The sequence below is a fragment of the Balaenoptera acutorostrata genome, chromosome 8 (genome assembly GCF_949987535.1).
Source record: "Balaenoptera acutorostrata chromosome 8, mBalAcu1.1, whole genome shotgun sequence".
Taxonomy (NCBI): domain Eukaryota; kingdom Metazoa; phylum Chordata; class Mammalia; order Artiodactyla; family Balaenopteridae; genus Balaenoptera; species Balaenoptera acutorostrata.
The window spans coordinates 76,158,312-76,175,767 of record NC_080071.1 but is presented as its reverse complement, the minus strand read 5'-3'; the positions used below and the strand labels follow the sequence as shown (position 1 = coordinate 76,175,767).

Below are 17,456 nucleotides of genomic sequence, written 5' to 3'. Positions count from 1 at the left end.
CCGCCGGGGGCGCGTCAGGCGGAAGGGGGCGCCCGTAGCGGAGAGGGCCGCTGAGGCCGCGGACGGGCGTCACGTGACGGCGGAGCGACGAATCTGTCACGTGACACGCCCTAACCGCCGAGATGGGGCGGCCCGAGCCTGCGCCCAGGGGGATGCCGGTCACCCTGCTCCTACGCAGGTTCGTGTTTTGGCTGCGCTGAGTGGTGTCTGCCTCTTTCGGACGGAAGGACGGAAATCTCCGCGTTTACCCACCCCAGCCAATTTTCTTCTCCCTGTGTAGTCAGGGCGGCTAGGGAGGCTGGTCTTGGCCCGGTATTTCTGGTGTGATGCGGCCGATAGGGTCAGGGAGTGGGCTTCAGATGCCCAGTATCCCCCGAGAGACCTGCTTCTGCTCTGGTAGGGCGGCGACCGTCCCTTTACGCAACCCTCGACGGTACTAGTCCTCCCAGTTCCCTCTCCTCAGCGAATAAACAAACAGCAGCGCGTGACTCGACAGACTCAAAAACAGCTTCAGCTATTCAGAGAAGTAGTTTCCTTCCCATCTTTCTGTAAACTCTCCCGCCTTTACGCATGGAAAACTCCTTCCAGTCCCTTGCTTAAGCAAGAGATTGGGGTCTGGGGGTGAGTTTAAAAATACAACCCTGTTTAGGTGTTGTTTACTCTTTGGGGGGCATATTAACACCATTTATTGAGGCTTAAAACGTAACAAGCGTTTTGTGTTTCCTTGAGATCATTTAATCTCTGCAATAATCCTACAAAATACGTGTTTAATTAGGTCTAAAATTCCAAGCTGTACAAAAGGAAGATATACAGCAAAAAGTGCTCTTGCCTTTTGTACACAATTCACTACTGTTAAATTTTTGTGTACTCTTACTGACGCTTTTTTATGTATAATTCTGTGTGTGCGTATTATCTCCTCTTTAAAAAAACAATTGCGAGCAACTCCCTGTCCCGAGTCTTTGTTTTATTTACATCGGTATGAAAAGGTGAGCCGGGCTCGTTCATCCTTAGTGCGCCATGGTCCCCTAAGAATTGTTCCGATTTCTCAGACGAGGGCACGCTGGGGCTCAGCGATACCAGGAATAATAGCCCGGCTCCTTCCCGGCGGTCGGGGCCGGCGGCTCGGGCCAGCGGGCGGCAGAAGTGTCGGTCGCTGACTGGCCAGCTGCGCCCCCGCGGCCTCTAAACGCAGGGCAGACTCGCGGCGCGGCAAAGGCACAGCAAGCGCCTCGAAGCCGGGTCTCCTCTCTACAGGGTGAGGTGGGCGCCCTGGCCCTTGAGCTCCATGCCCCGAGTCCGGAGCCCAGATCCCGGGGCCGGGAGCCCGGAGCCCCGCCCGGAGCGGAACAGGAAGAGGCTCCCGCCTGCCCGGCCCCGCCTGCCGCCTCTGGCCAGTGGCGGGGGGTGCTCCACCGGCGAGGGTGGGGGCCCGCTTGAGGGAGGCCGGCGGGCAGGTGGACAGGCGCTCAGGGGCGGTTCTGCGGCCCCCTTACCATTCGTTCCCGTTCCTTCCACCTTCGCAGGGCAGCGGCTGGCGGCGCGATGGACCTGGCCGGGCTCCTGCTGGACGAAGAAGGCACATTCTCCCTCACCGGCTTCCAGGACTTCACGGTGAGCGTGCGGCCCGCCCCCTCCCCTGCCTCCCCGCGCTTGGAGCCGGGACTCCGGGCGCTCCTGTCGGGGCCCGAGCGGGGCCGCGAGCTCGCCTGATGGCTGTGCCAGGGAACCAGGCAGTAGTCGCTCTAACCGTGCCTACTCGAGGCCCTGGCTGCTTGGGCCCCGGGGGTGAGCCGCGGGGTACAGGACTATGGAGTAAGGAGGTGGCCAGCCGGGGCCCTTCTCAGAGAACTTCTCCTCCAGAGCCCTCAGCGAGGAGGATTCCACCCCCTGTGGACAGACTGCTGTTGGCAAACAGTCCGGAGAATGCAGGGCTGGGTGGGGCATGGGCCCTGCTAGCGGTGAGGCAGGCCTCTCGCCCAGCACCCCCCTTCCAGCCTGGAGCCACGATCTCCATCATACTCTTCCCTGCCCTTCGCACTCCACCACCCTCCTGCCCTGTTCAGTTCCTCCCAGGACACCAGAAGCTGAGTGCCCGGATCCGAAGGAGACTCTACTATGGCTGGGACTGGGAAGCTGATTGTAGCCTGGAAGAGCTCTCCAGCCCTGTGGCAGGTTAGACAGTGTTGTGCGAATGGGCCAACGAGAAGCCTGAAAATGGAGTTGTCAGTGGTCACCAAAATGACTCTGGGTGTACCCTGGGAACTGCACTGTCTCTTCATAGCTAGTGCATTTGATTGGTGTAAGCACTAGGTTTGTACTTCACTTTTTTTAAAAGTCTAGATGAGGAGGAAACATGGCTGTTTTACCAGTCTATGTTATTCTTGATTTGTATACCAGAAACTTTAAATTTTCCGAGGATACATGTCATATATTTCTGAAACAACACATGTGTAACTTTTCAAATGAATTAGAGTAAAGAACAAATCTAGATAATTTCAGGTGACAGGAAATAAGCCTTCCTGCTGGAAGGAGCTGAAATTCAAACCTGGAATGGGCTTTTCATCTCAGTGTGGGAGAATTCGACGTCTATTTTGTTATTATGGTTCTGCCCCCAAGGCCTCAGATAATACAGTTTTGGTCTTCTGCTGATAACAGTGGGGACAACTTTGGATGAGTTGTTTGCTCACTCTGTTTTCCTTCTGCCCCCTGCAGACATTGCTGTGGAACTGCTCCAGAAGGCAGCCCCCAGTCCTATACGCAGGCTCCAGAAGAAATATGTAGCCCATGTGTCCCGGTGAGTCTGCAACTGAGAGAGACGGAGTGACAGTGTTTTGGCCCTAGAGAGAGGGGAATGGTTATCTCTAAGGAGAAGTTGTAAAGATACAGGGATGAACATCCTAAGAGTTACAAGAGCTGAAAGACCCTTGGGTTTAATTACTAATCCTTTTCGCCACCCAGGGAGGCATGCATTTCCCCGTGTGCTATGATGCTAGCTCTGGTGTACATTGAGCGGCTCCGGCATCGAAACCCAGACTACCTACAGCATGTGTCATCATCTGACTTGTTCCTGATCTCCATGGTAAGATGCCCTCTTCCCTTCATCTCTCTGGTGAGCCAGGAGCCCGGTGTGAGCTCTACTGACACCACCTCTGGTTCCTCTGCAGATGGTGGCCAGTAAGTACCTCTATGATGAAGGGGAGGAGGAGGAAGTCTTCAATGATGAATGGGGAACTGCTGGGGGTGTGGCCGTGCCCACTCTCAATGCCCTGGAGAGGGGCTTCCTGAGTGCCATGGTGAGTAACTATTCTCTCTCGCTCTGTTTTCCTGGCCCATCTTTATGTTCCTTTCACCCTTTGTCTTTTATCTCCCAGCTTTCTGTTGTCTCTTCATTTCTCTTTTTGCTTGTCCTCCCTGTGTCTTCCCTTGTTACTGTCTCCCCTTCTAGCTTTTCTGGAATAAGCACACCCTTTGGAGGTTCCTGGTATGGTGAAGCCAGAAATGGAGCATCCCTCATCACCAGTCTTCCAGACACCACAGGGGACCCTCTGAGTCAGAGCTTATCTTACTGGGCTCTGATTATTTGCTTCCAGACTTTGTCTGTTTCTAGGTTCTGGGCTCCCTATGAGTATGGACCATCCTCAAGAATACTTTTTCCCCTTGCTTTTAATGGAGGCTGCAATATGAAACCAGATATGTAGTGACTAAATAAGTTAATACGTAAAAGCTTTTGGAACAGGACTTCCCTGGTGGTGCAGTGGTTAAGAATCCACCTGCCAACGCAGGGGACATGGGTTCGAGCCCTGGTCCAGGAAGATCCCACGTGCCGCAGAGCAACTAAGCCCGTGAGTCACAACTACTGAGCCCACGTGCCCAGAGCCCATGCTCCACAACAAAGAGAAGCCACCGCTATGAGAAGCCCACGCATTGCAACGAAGAGTAGCCCCTGCTCGCCACAACTAGAGAAAGCCTGCGTGCAGCAACGAAGACCCAATGCAGCCAAAAATAAATACATAAATTTATTTATTTTTTTAAAAAAATAATAAAATAAAATAAAAGCTTTTGGAACAGTATCTGGCACACAGTAAGAGCCAAGTGTTACCCGTAGCAGTGGTTGTACTTGCTCTTCTGGGTCTGGTTATTAATTGACTGTGACTCATATCCAAGCCTGGTTCGACGCTCTTCTCTTCCTACCCACAGGATTGGCGTCTCTACACTGACCCTCGGGAGATCTTTGAGGTGCTGAGCTGGCTGGAGAGCTGGTAGGTTCTAGGAGTTGGGAAGAGGGGCTTGAGGGATTTGGGGGCTGAGGCTTCAGCCATAGGAGCTAAACAGAGATGAGGGTCTGTGTAACTGGGGGAGAGAGAAGACGGGAAAAAGAATCGCCCAAGGTAGTGGTTCCCAAAGTTGTCTGCGGTCCTCTTTGTAATAACCTTTGGGAGGGCGGGAGAAGTGTATTTAAAATACAGATCTTGGTCTCATTCTCAGTTTCTGGATCAACGGGTAGTCTAGGAATCTGTACATTTAACAAGTTCCCTAGTGTTTCCTGGTGGGTCCCCAGGGGAAAGAGGGTGCCAGTGAGCCAGCTGCAGGAGGGTTGCAGACTCTCTCTGTCTTTTCTCCTCTTTCTGCAGCGTGGCTGAGCAGCAGGGGCGCCGGCGGGGCTGGTACACCTATACAGACCTGTGTGTGCTGCTGGAGCAGCCTGCCTGGCAACTGGCCCTGGGCTCCCTCTGCCAGCGGCTGGCAAAGGTGAGGAGGGGTCAGGAAGGATAGGGAGCTTGAGCCGGCTGCGGTGTAGGGTGGGATGATGTAAACCAAATAAGGAAAGGCTCAGGAGATGAGGTTTGGGAGTAGATGGTGATAGAGAGCTCTCACTTGAGTACAGGTGTTCAGAAATAAGGGGTGGGTGTGTTAAAGACAGTTAGAAGTGGGGTTGGAGGAAGGGGATTTGGGCACTGATCTTTCTTAATCCCTCTTCTGCAGTTGTCCTGCCTGTTAGCTATGGCATATGTGAGCAGTGTGGCCCTGGCTGTGGCATCGATGGCCATAATACACCAGTCCTTGGGGCTGTCCTGCAGCCCCCCACCTGGCCCCCCAGACCTTGGACTGGCCTCCAGGTGCCTTTTGGAACCCTGCATACCTGCTTCGGTGCCACGGTGCCTGCCGTCTCCTGCTCACGTCTCCAGCTGCCTGGAAGTCGACGTAGGGCTGCATCCACTCCGGGGCAGTCTTCTGGCCTCACTGACTCTACCACCATTGCCTCCCCCAGCTCCTCCTGCTCCTCCCACTCTTCTCCACAACTGCCCCCTTTGCCAAAAGCTCCAGAAAGACTCCCCGACCTGCCGTACCTGCCACCACCCCAACCATACCATCCCCACTGGGCCCCCCAGCCTCTGGTACCACTCCCATGGCCTGGCTCCCCCCTGGCCTTGGAGCCCGATGCCCCCGCTGCTCCCACAGCCCCAGCAGTGTTCCCTCTTCGGCATCATGGAACTGGCCCGCCTTAGGTCTTTCATTTTTCCAGGCTAGGTAGGGTTCTGAGGAATGCATTAAGAGGATTTGGGAGTCCCTGAGAACCTGGAGGAGCAAAGCTTGATCTGGGTTCTTGGCTGGTCCCCTGTCCTCCTGAGTGATGGAGCTTATGGGCGTTGTGGGGCAGAAGGACTGAAGGTCACTTGCTCTTCCGTCCCTCAGTGGCTGGCTGCTTGGCCAGGGCAGTGGTGGTGCCGGGAGAAGCTTCAGCTCAGCGACCAGGGGCGTGTCACAGGTGGACAGGGGAGGAGCCCCTGTCCCTCCATTTCCCCTGGGCTCTTTTAGACTTTTGCTTTTGAGTTTCCTAGGATGGGGTGAGGGAGGGAGGAAACATTGGCCATGGTCTGTGTGATGTCCCTGATGCAGGAGAGGCAGAGACTGACAGGGCCACCCACGGTGGGAGCTGCTGTGGGCAGGCGGGGTGAGGGGGGAAACCCTCTCCACACCCATCCCTGGGACTTAGTCTAGAAGAGCCAGGGACTGCTGTGACCTGCACCCTGGCCCTTTCGTCTTCCACCCTTCTCTTCTTAGTCTCCTGCTCCTGGGCTTCCCTCTCTTCTGGTTCCTCTCCCGGGTGTTCTCTTCACAGGCCTCTCTGGCCACTGCTTTGTATCTGGGTTTTTCACGCTTTTTGTAGAACCAAGATTTCAATAAACAGTTTCAGTTGCGTGGCTTGGACTCTTCCTTCTGTAGCAGCCCTCGAAGAACTCTCCTCCCCATATCTACCTTCTTAGCCTCCCTACTCCCTGATCCCATCATCTTGCAACTCATTCTCTCTCAGCCCCATTCCAGAACTTCCCTGTTGTTTGATGGTCATAGGCTCCCATATCAAGCTTCTCCCTCATCCCTGCTCCCAGCACCCTGGGGCCCCAAGCACTGCTCGACTTGGATGCAGTGGGGCCCAGAGGGTGACTGTGCCACGCTTGGGGGTAGCCCTGTCTGTCACAGGTTCTGAGTGAGCACCGTCTTTGTGGATCCCTAAGCACATCTCGTGGAGAGAGGCCAAGCCAAGTATCCAGCGGAGCCCCATGAGCTTGAGGGCAAGCCCAAGGACACCTTATCTCTCTCCTGACATCCTTTCTGGTCTGACACGTGGTCGTCGTCAGTGTTATTAAAGAGAAGACCAAGGCTGGGTTATCACTGGAAGAAGGAAAACCGAGCAGCCAGCTGGACTAAGGTTATTTGGGACCATGGAAGAAAATCCTCAGCAGGGGTGGTGCTGCTACCTAGGGTGCATCTTGGAAATTTATGGGGCTTTTTGTTTGTTTGTTTTTTGGCTGCACCGTGTGACATGTGGGATCTCAGTTCCCCGACTAGGGATGGAGCCCATGCCCCCTGCAGTAGAAGCATGGAGTCTTAACCATTGGACCACCAGGGAAGTCCCTGTGGGACATTTTTTGATTGACAAAAATTTGAAGGGAAGGGACTCGCTGGCATTTAGTCGCCCTGTACAGGATGCTACACGTCCTGAAACGCTCAGGAACCCCCCTCTTATTATGAAGAATTCCTGAGACAACTTTTGAACCACCGGATATACGTCACGTATATGAAAAGCCTGTTTATCTGAGCCTAGAATTATGCAGTGTTTTACATGTGAACACAGAATAGATTTTGCACATTTGGAAAAAGACTCAGTTTGCTAGGAATGCACCTCTGTGTAAATTAAAACTATGCTTTGTTCATCACTTTACTAAGAACTTGTTCACTATTTTGGAACATCAGGTCACTAATGGCAGCAGTGCCTGTGGTACATGTGTCATCAGGAAAGCACCGATATCAGTTGGCATTGCAGCTGTCACATCCACGTTGATTCCACATATGGGGGTGGGCACTGGACTACTTCATTGTCTTCTGGTTTAGTTGGGCCCAAGCTTTCACACACTGAAAGGATAAATTACTTTTATTTCTCCTTTATATTACAGTGAGGACATTATACGGAGTTGTGGTCACTGTTGTCGTACATGACGTAGGGATGTTTCCTTTTGAGGTAGTCCAGGGGGCTGGACCCTAATAGGGTTGAGAACTGTAGTGTAATCGTGATGGTTCCAAATGGCAGTGGTGAGGAGGGAATACAATCTGTAAAATCTCCCCAGGCTATTTTAGAGGCTTCCTCCCCACCACTCCTTTCCTGGGACAGGGGCTCTAGATGGAGATTCTTGGGGGGAGGGGTCCAGAACTTGGCTCCCCGGTTAATGGGTGATGGAATTTGTGCAAGAGCTGGGCAAAGGTGAAAGGGCCGTGTCCTGCCCCAAATCCCTCATCCCTTCGCTCTGCTTCATTGACACTCCCGCCCCCTGCCCGCTCCAGGCAGCTAACTTCACACAAACTCTGACCTCTTACTCTCCCTCCTTAACTCCAGGGCAGGCAAGACAAGACGAAAGGCAGGGCAGCATGAGCCGATCACCCCCCAACGCCATACAACTCCGATCCGTGGGCTCCCAGAGTACCATGGCTTCCCTGCCGCAACTGTCTGCTGTCCAAAATCCCTCCTCTCACTCTTGGACCTCTCTGTGTGGGTCTCCTCCCTGGGGCCTCAGCTGTCTTCTGGCTCTGCAGGTAGGAGCAGAGGTGCAGGAGTTGGTGCTGGCTGAAGGGGGTGTTTGGAGGGAGGAGGTGTGGCATGAGAAACCCTCTGGAAATAGGTATTTCTGCCTATTTCTGAAGACTGTTCCTCTGCCTGCAGCATATCTTGGTCCTGGCTTCTCTGCTCTGCGCCTCCCACCTGCTCCTGCTTCAAAGTCTCCCTGCAGGAGGACTCTCTTCCTCTCCTGCCCAGCTCCTGGCCTCCAGCCTCTTTTCATGTGGCGTGTCTACAGCCCTGCAAACTTGGATGGGCAGCAGGTGAGGGGAACTCCCTGGAGAGAAGGGGACAGGGTCCCAGCGCGTAGGAGAGGCTCGGGGAGGCTTTCAGCTGCCCCATGTTTCCAGACCTGCTGGGGCTGCTGTTCCTACAGGCTGCCTCTTATCCAGGCTCCATCCTTAGAGTTTCTTATCCCTGGTCTGGTGCTGACCAGTCAGAAGCTACCTCTGACCACCCGGACACCTGGAAACTGTGAGCACAGAGCAAGGGCACAGGGTGAGGGTGAGGTTGGGTGCTCACCTGAGCACACAGTTGTAAGTGGGTGCAGGATTGAGATGGGGCAATGATGGGAGGGTTAGGCACCACGGGGTGCTGGAGCTGTGTCAGGCACCAGCCAGAACTGTAGAGCAATGGATCTCCAACCTGTTTACCTCTCTCCTCTCCACGTCCGCAACTTCTCCCAGCCTCCCTTGTGCTGCGCCTGTGTGGGGGACCTGGCTGCCATGGCCTGGAGCTCTGGAACACTTCTCTCCGAGAAGTGAGTAGGTGGGGATGCGGAGGAGGAGAGCTAAGAGTGGTGCCCGACTGGGGAGGCTCTTGTTTCCATTTTTCAGGGACTGAGATGCTCTAGGGCAAAGAGTTGGGTAGGGGGAACCCCTCCTGGAATTTTTTTTTTTTCCACACCACGTGGCTTGCGGGATCTCAGTTCCCCAACCAGGGATTGAACCTGGGCCACGGCAGTGAAAGCCCGGAAACCTAACCACTAGGCCATCAGGGAACTCCCTGGAATTAGTTAAGATGTCCAGGCTGAGGTCATCTCAATTGAGCAGAGAATGTTTTCTCTTTGTCCACTTCTCCACTCCACCAGGTGTCCGGGGCCGTGGTGGTCTCCGGGCTGCTGCAGGTCACGCTGGGGCTGTTCGGGGGTCCTGGCCACTTGTTCCCCCACTGTGGGCCCCTGGTGCTGGCCCCCAGCCTAATTGTGGCAGGGCTCTCGGCCCACAGGGAGGTAGCCCTGTTCTGCTCTGCTCACTGGGGCCTGGCATCGCTGTACGTAAGTCCTGAGAGGCGTGGCGCCCGGTGGGGTGTGTGGGAGCGGGGGAGGGCCGAGGTGCTGGCTCCACCAGGTTCAGCTGCCATCTCAAAAGGGACAACACTTTGTGGATCTGGAATCCAGGACTTTTGCTGGATTCATTTGTTCATCCTGACTTTCACCTTGTCTCCCACTGACCCCCAAGGTGCCCTCCTTCCCCTTCCATGGGGGGCTTTCTTCTCCGGGACCCCCTTTTATGGTATTCTGCCACTCCTACCTCCACTCCCCCACCTCAGGATGCCTGCTTCCCCTTGCTCCTAAAGCTCCTTCCCTCTCTTAGGCTTATCCTGCTCATGGTGGTCTGTTCTCAGCACCTGGGCTCCCGCCTGTTACCGCCGCACCCCTGGAGGCCAGCTTCAACTTCTCCAACCCACACTCACATCCCTGTCTTCAGGCTCCTCTCGGTATGTGGAGGTCTGGGCAGGGGCAGTTGAAGTTAGAAGGGCTGGCACGGAATGCTCGTTCGGCCCCCTACCTTTTGCTTTCTGTCTACCCCTCCAAGGCTGGCTTGAAAAGTTCTGGGGGAGGGGTTCTTTCCCGTCTCAGTCTTGTCCCTCAGGTGCTGATCCCAGTAGCTTGTGTGTGGATCATCTCTGCCCTTCTGGGTCTCAGCATCATCCCCCGGGAGCTGTCTGCCGAGGCACCGTGGTTTTGGCTGCCTCACCCAGGTAGGTTTTCTTCTAGTCCTCCATCTTCTTACTCACATAAAAGTGTCTCTTTCTTTGGACTCTGAGTTAATGAAATTAGCTGTACAGATTCTCAAAACACACAAGGGAGAGAAATTGCCAGTCTGAGGGGCAATGCCAGCCGCTCACCACAGGTGTCTTTGTTACTGTTTAGAGACATCTGTAAGCCCCACCACTGCGTGTTGGTACTCCTTACCCAGTTTACACATTTATGTTACTTAACTCCCACAGACATCTGAGTTGTTGACCTGTGCACAAAGATTGCTTTTGAGGCATTGTATATGAAATTTGCTCACTCATCAATTTAATAATGGTCTGTTGAGTGCTTATTATGTGCTAGGCACGTGACAGGGGACATGGTGGTAAACATGACACACACAGTACCTGCACTCATGAAGCCTATAATATGTAGGGGAATACAGATACTAATTAAATCGTCACCCAAGTAAATGTAAAATTGCATGCGGTAAATTAAAAAGGGCAGGTACCTTGTGTGATGAAAGTTCATAATGGGGAATCTGACTTTATTGGAGAGGTCAGGAAAGGCACTCTTTTTTTATGTTTTTATTTTTATTTATTTAATTTTTAATTTTTTAATTTTTTGGCTGCACTGTGTGGCTTGTGGGACCTTAGTTCCCTGGCCAGGGATTGAACCTGGGCCCTCGCAGTGAGAGCATGGAACCCTAACCACTGGACCACCAGAGAATTCCCAGGAAAGGCATTCTTGAGGAAGTGATCACTGAGCTGAGATGTGAGAGATGAGTAGGAGCTTATTGGGTAAAGTCAAGAGTGAAGAGCATTCTAGGCGGAGAGAACAGCATATGCAAAGGCCCTCTAGTGGCCAGCAACACAGCAAGTACAAGGGCCTGAAACAAGGCCAGTGTATCTGGAGTGAAAGAAGTGAGGCAGAGTGTGGTGGGAGATGAGGCTAGAGAGAGAGGTAAGGGTCAGACCAAAGAGGACCTTGTAGACCACAGTAAAGGGATGGGTCTTTACCCTGAGTTTGATGGTTTTGTCCCAAGACATTATCTTCAGAGACAATGGGGCCTTTAGGGTTCTTGTGTCATAGGCTGTCAGAGGCAGGGGGATGCTTCAGACGTGAGTCTGGCCCCAAAGCAGCTCTTTCTCCCTCCCCAGCTGAGTGGCACTGGCCCTTGCTGACACCCAGGGCTCTGGCTGCAGGCATCTCTATGGCCTTGGCAGCTTCCACCAGCTCCCTGGGCTGCTACGCCCTGTGTGGCCAGCTGCTGCATTTGCCTTCTCCACCTCCGCATGCCTGTAGCCGAGGGCTGAGCCTGGAGGGTCTGGGCAGTGTGCTGGCCGGGCTGTTGGGGAGCCCCATGGGCACTGCATCCAGCTTCCCCAACGTGGGCACAGTGAGTCTTCTCCAGGTATGTGGACGGGGGTGGGGGGAGGGGAGCCGGAGGTGCAGGAGAGGGAAGGGGACTGATTACCAGCTGTGCCCAGCCCTCTGCCAGGCACTTCACAGCAGTGATCTCATTTAGAGAGGTACCTAGAAGTGGTAAAGGCTAGGAGTGTGAGGAGGACACTAAATCACTACTGAACGCCTTCTGTGCCTCAGGCACTGTACCACGGCTGAGGTTCTAGAGAGAAGCAAGTCAGATGAAGTCCCTGCTCTCTTGGGGACTTCAAGAGAGAGAGAAGTGGACAATTTAAGAAAAACAAAAAAAAGATAATTTCCAAGAGTGATAAGTGCTATTTAGAAAACAAAGTGGGGGTGGGATAGTGGTTGAGTAAGGGAAGCCCCTTTAGGTAGAGTGCTGGGGGATGCTTCCTGGGAGAGTGACATTTGAGTTGGGATCCAAACGATGAGAAGGTGTCGGCCAGGTGAAAACCTTGAACGGTCGAGGAGGTGGCTGTGTTTTCTAGTGTATCTTCGTCATCTAGGCTGGATCTCGGCGAGTGGCCCACTTGGTGGGGCTGCTCTGCGTGGTGCTTGGGCTCTCCCCGAGGCTGGTCCAGCTCCTCACCACCATCCCGCTGCCTGTGCTTGGTGAGTGGATGTATCAGCAGGACTGGTATTGAACCAGTACCCCCCAGCAGGGCCCAACTGGTTGCTGGTGGTCAGCACCCTTTCTTTCTGAATAGCCTCCCTAATATATGGATGTTTGTGTCAGCTGTCCTATTTTCTCAGCCATATCTTGGCCTCTTGACTGGCCTTCTCTGCTCCTGGGCCTTTTGGTGGTCTCTGCCCATTACAACCTGCCCTGGCCTGCAATACTCTCTGCTGTGCCAGCCCTCTCCCAACATCTTCAATTACTTCTGTATGAGACAGGTGGGGTGCTGGGGGTGACCCAGGCCGTGGTTCTGTCCACTGGATTCTCCAGCTTCCACTTGGCTGACATTGACTCTGGGCGGAATGTCTTCATTGTTGGCTTCTCCATCTTCATGGCCCTGTTGCTGCCAAGATGGTTTCGGGAAGCTCCAGTCCTACTGAGCACAGGTGGGAAGAGGGGGGATGTAAAGAGAAGTTGCTTGGCAGTGGGAAAGCAAGGGCTCAAGGCTTGAGTTTCTCTGGATTCCAGGCCCCCGCACCCAGAAAAGGGTTTTGGTATAGTCCATCCATTTGTTTAGCAAATATTTATTGAACACTGTGCTAGCCCCTTGGGATACAAAGGTGACTGTAGATGTGACAGTCTAGTAAAAGAGATGAGATGTGTAGAAACATAACTAGAAAGGTTCAGATAAAGAGCTATGGTGCTCGGCGGTGAGAAAGATGGCTTCTCTTGGAGATGATCTGGGTAACTTTTATGGAGAAAGTAACATTGAGCTGGTCTTGAAGGACGGTAAGATTTAAAAACATATTTGGTGAGAAGGTCATTCCTGGTGGAGGAACCACCATAAATAAAGACATAGAAGTAGGAAGTCATAGGGTATGTCCTGGGAGCGGCAAATAACTTAGTTAGCTCAGCTTAGCAAATAGCAGTGGTTCTTAACTGAGGATGGTTTTGTCCCACAGAGAACATCTGGCAATGTCTGGAGACATTTTTCGTTGTTATAAGCAGGGGAGAGGTGATTGTTAGTGGCACTTAGTGGGTAGAAGGATGCTACTAAACATTCTGCAATGTACAGGACAGCCCCCCTCAAACAGAAAAGTATCTAGTCCAAAATGTTAGTAGTACTGAGGTTGAGGAACCCAGGCTAGAGCACAGAAGGTAAGAAATGGGAAATAAGGTTGGGGCTTTCAATACCAAACTTTCAGGAGACAGGGAGCCTGGAACTATCGAAGCATATCTGGAGGGCACGTGTATGCTCAGAAGATAGGGTGTTGAGCAGGGACCCTGTGGGAAGGGCCTGGGTGTGGGAAATAGAGAGCAGAGGGACAAAGGAGGGGGGACATGGAACAATTCAGAAAGATCTGTCCTTAGTCCAAGACTTAGGCTTAGGTTGGAAGTATTAGGCTCCTTGGCTTTGCATAGGATCAGAGTTTCCCCTCCTGCCTGGCCCCAACCCCCTGTAGGCTGGAGCCCCTTGGATGTGTTACTACGCTCACTGCTCACAGAGCCCATCTTCCTGGCAGGACTCTTGGGCTTCTTCCTAGAGAACACCATTCCTGGTAAGTTGAGGCCAGGCCCCAGCAGACTGGGGAATGGCCAGGAAGTCATCACTCCCTGGGTTGGGCAATGGCCTGAACACCCTATCTTTCTCTTTTTTTTTTTTGAATTAAAAAAAAAATTATTTTTTAAAATTTATTTTATTTTTGGCTCTGTTGGGTCTTCGTTGCTGTGCGCAGGCTTTCTCTAGTTGCGGCAAGCGTGGGCTTCTTATTGTGGTGGCTTCTCTTGTTGTGGAGCACGGGCTTCTTATTGTGGTGGCTTCTCTTGTTGTGGAGCACGGGCTCTAGGTGTGCGGGCTTCAGTAGTTGTGGCTCGTGGGCTCTAGAGCACAGGCTCAGTAGTTGCGGCACACAAGCTTAGTTGCTCCACGGTATGTGGGATCTTCCCGGACCAGGGCTTGAACCTGTTTCCCCTGCATTGGCAGGTGGATTCTTAACCACTGTGCCACCAGGGAAGCCCTGACCACCCTCTCTTTTGCAGGCACACAGCTTGAGCGAGGCCTAGGTCAAGGGCTGCCATCTTCTTTCACTGCCCAAGAGGTTCGGATGCCTCAGAAGTCCAGGGAGAAGGCTGCTCAAGAGTATGAGCTTCCTTTCTCCATCCAAAACCTGTGTCCCTGCATTCCCCAGCCCCTCCGTTGCCTCTGCCCACTGCCCGAAGACTCTGGGAATGAAGAAGGAGGGCCCTCTGAGCCAGGAGAGACAGCCGACTTGCTGCCTGGCTTTGGGGAGCAGTGCCCTGGGTCTAGCAGAGAAGAACTTAGGTCCCAGTAATTACCAGGACTCCAGCTTCCACCTTGATTACTTTAGCCCTATCTCTCAGCTTGCTGGAGAGCCAGATCCCAGGCTCTACTTTCTCCCAGGGAGAGGATGTGTGTGTGTGTCTCACACGGGCCCACCTAAAGGTCTCATTTCCCAACAGGTGTGTTTGCCTTTCCTTTTCTTAATTAGGCCCAACTGTTCCAGAGCAGGGCCATGGTTTAGTGGGCCATGATTGAATGATATTTTGCCTGTGAACTATCTATACTCGAACCCCAGCATTCACTAACTGATATTTATTGTGCCTCCTATGTGCAAGGTCCTGGAAATACAGATATGGATAAGACAGGGTCCCTGCCCTCTCAAACACTTATGGTTTAAAAAGACATGTAATTACCAACTAAAATCCAAAGCAGTCTGCAATAAAGATTGAAACAATGCTATAGGAGCAAAGAGGAAGAAATAATGAATTCTGATTGGGGATAGTGGGAAAAGCTTTACATAGAAGCAGCACTGAAGCTGGCCTTAACAAGAGGATTTTTCATTGTGGAACAGGGATGGGGAGAATTTTTTAGGCTCAAGTATTCAGCTCGAGCAAAACAGTAAGTTGTACAAGGTGCAAAATGAGTTGAAGGATTTCAAACTTCTCTGTGGTGATGGAGCATAAATTGGGGGTGCATGGAGGGCGAGATGAGACAGGAGAGGTAAAGGATGAGGTCAGACCATGGGATTTATGCCTGGGAGACTCATCTCTTAAACAACTCGAGTGCTGGTGGAGACCCAAAAGAGATATCTAGTGAAGTTCAATCCCATCGTTTTATTTAAAAACAAAACAACAAAAAAAGAGGTTGGACACGTAGGGAAGGGAAATGACTTTGGGTTTATCAACAAATCCAAATCCGGGGTCCCCTCTCCTGCACTTCGTCTGGCATTCTTTCTACTCTGCCAGCGCGATTCTGAGGGGCGCCACTACCCCTCCACCTCTCTACCAGGGGGTCCTCCAGCCTCTCTTCTCGCTTTCCCGGTCACAGTGTCCCTCCACCTCCGACGGCTCCAGTTTATCAGCTCCGTGGGCCCAGATGTCCCGCCCACATCAGGCTTGGGCTCCGCCTCAGTGTCCCAAGACCCCGCCTCCCCGTGGTTGGGGGGAAATGACCCTACTCTAGGCCTTTCGGTTTGCGCGGGCGGGCCAGCTTGCCGCGGGGAGAGTGAGAGCTCTCGAGGCCGCTCACGGTAGGTGGGGTCGAGCTCTAATCGGGGCCAGGGCCGGGACGGGCGGCGAGAGATTGCTCGGACTCTGCGGGCTGGCCCTGGCAACGCGCTTCCTACCCGAATTTTCCTCCCAGGAGGGACCCGCGCGCGGCCAGGATTCTGGGACAGGCCTCCGGGGGTGGGCGTGGGCGGAGCCGGGGGGCCGCGCGTGCGCAGCTTGCCTCCCGGCCGCGAGGCGGGGTTTGTGCGGGTACTCCTATGCGGGCAGCTCGGTGCCACCAAGTAGCCGGTTTTCGGCTTTGTTGCCCTTTGAGGGGTCCCGAGCCGCGCCTCATGCAGCCGGTGCTGTAAAAATAGAAACGTGGACGGTGAAGGCGTTTCTAGTGAGGGCAAATGGAAACTGGACGCCAGGCGGGGCTCCTGGGGTGGGGCTGTGGTGAAGGGACCGAGGGCGGGGCGTAGCCCAGCCCGGACGGTCGCTGGGGTTTTGCTGCCCTCTGCAGGATGGCGGAGGAACTGCGCCGAGGGAGGGGCTCACGGCCAAGGGGCGGGACTGGGTGCCGACCCGCTTTAGGCCACCCCACTCCTCTGTTGGCCCTCGGAGCTTCCCCTCCCTCATTAAAAATAATAAACGGGTGACTCTGGTTAACGTGAGGGTTAAAGGCATTCTTGAAGGAAACAAGAGAAAGGTGAGATATAGAGGCCTCAAAACAGGACACGCGTGGTGGGAGCAGCAAACCCAGGTCTGATGCTGAATTTCTCAGACCTTTTTAGGGGGCTTGTTGATCCCAGATCCCACATTTTAAACTCCTCCCCTGCCCGCAAAAACAAAACATACTGTGTGAGGGTCCTGAGCTTCCAGGCTTTCCGAAGTGACAGGCTCGGATAGTCAACCCAATTTTGGTGACTCTTAGAGCGCACGCTGGGGAGTGCCTGTAAGGGAGAGAAGGGCTTGGCGACTTGGACTTGCTGTTTGTGACCGACTTGCTGTTTCTGACCTTGGGCAATGTGGAACTCTGGTCCCGTGAGGACTAGCTTAATCATTCCAAGATTTTCTCTTCCCAGTAGGAACAGCAGGTGGGAATGTGACTGAAATACCATCCTCTGAACACAAGGTTTTGAGGCTGCTGCAGATAAAAATCGCAATGTATATAGTTCTATTTCACCTGTCTAGTGACTGTACAAATTATGTTACAAGGCCGCGCTTCAAAAACTAGGTTATGGTTGGAAGAATAATGGCTTAGATAGAGATGAAAATGACTGGAAGAACAGCACTGTGTTAACCACGTTAATGAAATCCAAGGATTTTCTTTGTTTTCTTTGTATTCTAAGATCTGTGCCACCCCCCCCCCCCCAACTTCACTTTGTGTTTATAAACTGAAATTACATCACTTTTTTTTTTTTGGCTGTGCCACATCGCACACAGAATCCCTGACCAGGGATTGAACCCGTGCCCCCTGCAGTGGAGGCATGGAGTCTTTACTGCCAGGGAGGTCCACACTTTTTTTTTTTTTCTTAACCCTCAGGAAAAATGATCAAACTGCCTGTAAAGTAGCCATAGTTACTGAACATCTACTAGATTAAGGCTACAAATTTAGTTGTTGAAGTAGAAAGGTTGGTTTCCAGGATGTGCAGCAGGGCATGATATCATTGATGGCAGTGCCTTGGATGTGGATGTGGATGATGAGTGAAGTAGAGTTAATTCATGGTCTCTACCTCTGTGCTGTGTTGTGCCTTGTATTGACTTCTTAGTCATTCAGGGTCTTCTTGAAATGGGGTTGGGGCTTTTCTCCTTGC

General features: G+C 53.0%; 3 protein-coding genes across 7 annotated transcripts in view; all 3 read left to right on the top strand.

Annotated features, from left to right (window-relative positions):
- The first annotated feature begins 48 nt into the window (after nucleotides 1-48).
- On the top strand, nucleotides 49-6,203 carry CNPPD1 (cyclin Pas1/PHO80 domain containing 1). Of its 3 annotated transcripts, none has more exons than XM_007187952.3 (9): nucleotides 49-178; nucleotides 1,524-1,611; nucleotides 2,064-2,172; nucleotides 2,713-2,794; nucleotides 2,959-3,079; nucleotides 3,165-3,293; nucleotides 4,198-4,259; nucleotides 4,632-4,749; nucleotides 4,984-6,203. In XM_007187952.3, exons 1-9 carry the CDS (start codon nucleotides 123-125, stop codon nucleotides 5,527-5,529), a joined length of 1,311 nt encoding a protein of 436 aa, XP_007188014.1. In that variant the 5' UTR covers nucleotides 49-122; the 3' UTR covers nucleotides 5,530-6,203. The 3 variants fall into 3 exon arrangements, with proteins under 3 accessions (XP_007188014.1, XP_007188015.1, XP_057407076.1); XM_007187953.3 differs by lacking the exon at nucleotides 49-178 and adding an exon at nucleotides 213-621; XM_057551093.1 differs by lacking the exon at nucleotides 49-178 and adding an exon at nucleotides 1,378-1,421.
- Nucleotides 6,204-6,321: 118 nt separating this feature from the next.
- On the top strand, nucleotides 6,322-14,869 carry SLC23A3 (solute carrier family 23 member 3). The gene is made up of 13 exons (XM_007187949.2): nucleotides 6,322-6,709; nucleotides 7,892-8,088; nucleotides 8,216-8,373; nucleotides 8,487-8,584; nucleotides 8,797-8,870; nucleotides 9,201-9,382; nucleotides 9,706-9,829; nucleotides 9,985-10,093; nucleotides 11,249-11,502; nucleotides 12,020-12,125; nucleotides 12,408-12,575; nucleotides 13,593-13,688; nucleotides 14,170-14,869. The coding sequence occupies exons 2-13, from the start codon at nucleotides 7,924-7,926 to the stop codon at nucleotides 14,460-14,462; spliced, it is 1,827 nt and encodes a 608-aa protein (XP_007188011.2). The 5' UTR covers nucleotides 6,322-6,709; nucleotides 7,892-7,923; the 3' UTR covers nucleotides 14,463-14,869.
- Nucleotides 14,870-15,350: 481 nt separating this feature from the next.
- The window catches only part of NHEJ1 (non-homologous end joining factor 1), a 76,317-nt gene continuing 74,211 nt past the window's right edge, over nucleotides 15,351-17,456 (top strand). Inside the window, exon 1 of one of the 3 annotated variants that reach the window (XR_009008959.1) lies at nucleotides 15,351-15,680. The gene's annotated coding sequence lies outside the window, so the exon portion shown is untranslated. The remainder of the gene's footprint in view (nucleotides 15,681-17,456) is intronic. The other 2 variants (XR_451509.3, XM_007187946.3) reach the window with 2 other exon arrangements.

Bases quoted from the DNA above. Each gene is read 5' to 3' on its own strand.
- CNPPD1 (XM_007187952.3), top strand. From the start codon at position 123: ATGGGGCGGCCCGAGCCTGCGCCCAGGGGGATGCCGGTCACCCTGCTC. The intron at 1,612-2,063 runs GTGAGCGTGCGG...TGCCCTGTTCAG, and splicing joins CCGGCTTCCAGGACTTCACG to TTCCTCCCAGGACACCAGAA. The intron at 2,795-2,958 runs GTGAGTCTGCAA...TTCGCCACCCAG, and splicing joins TATGTAGCCCATGTGTCCCG to GGAGGCATGCATTTCCCCGT.
- SLC23A3 (XM_007187949.2), top strand. From the start codon at position 7,924: ATGAGCCGATCACCCCCCAACGCCATACAACTCCGATCCGTGGGCTCC. The intron at 8,871-9,200 runs GTGAGTAGGTGG...CCACTCCACCAG, and splicing joins GGAACACTTCTCTCCGAGAA to GTGTCCGGGGCCGTGGTGGT. The intron at 13,689-14,169 runs GTAAGTTGAGGC...TCTCTTTTGCAG, and splicing joins CCTAGAGAACACCATTCCTG to GCACACAGCTTGAGCGAGGC.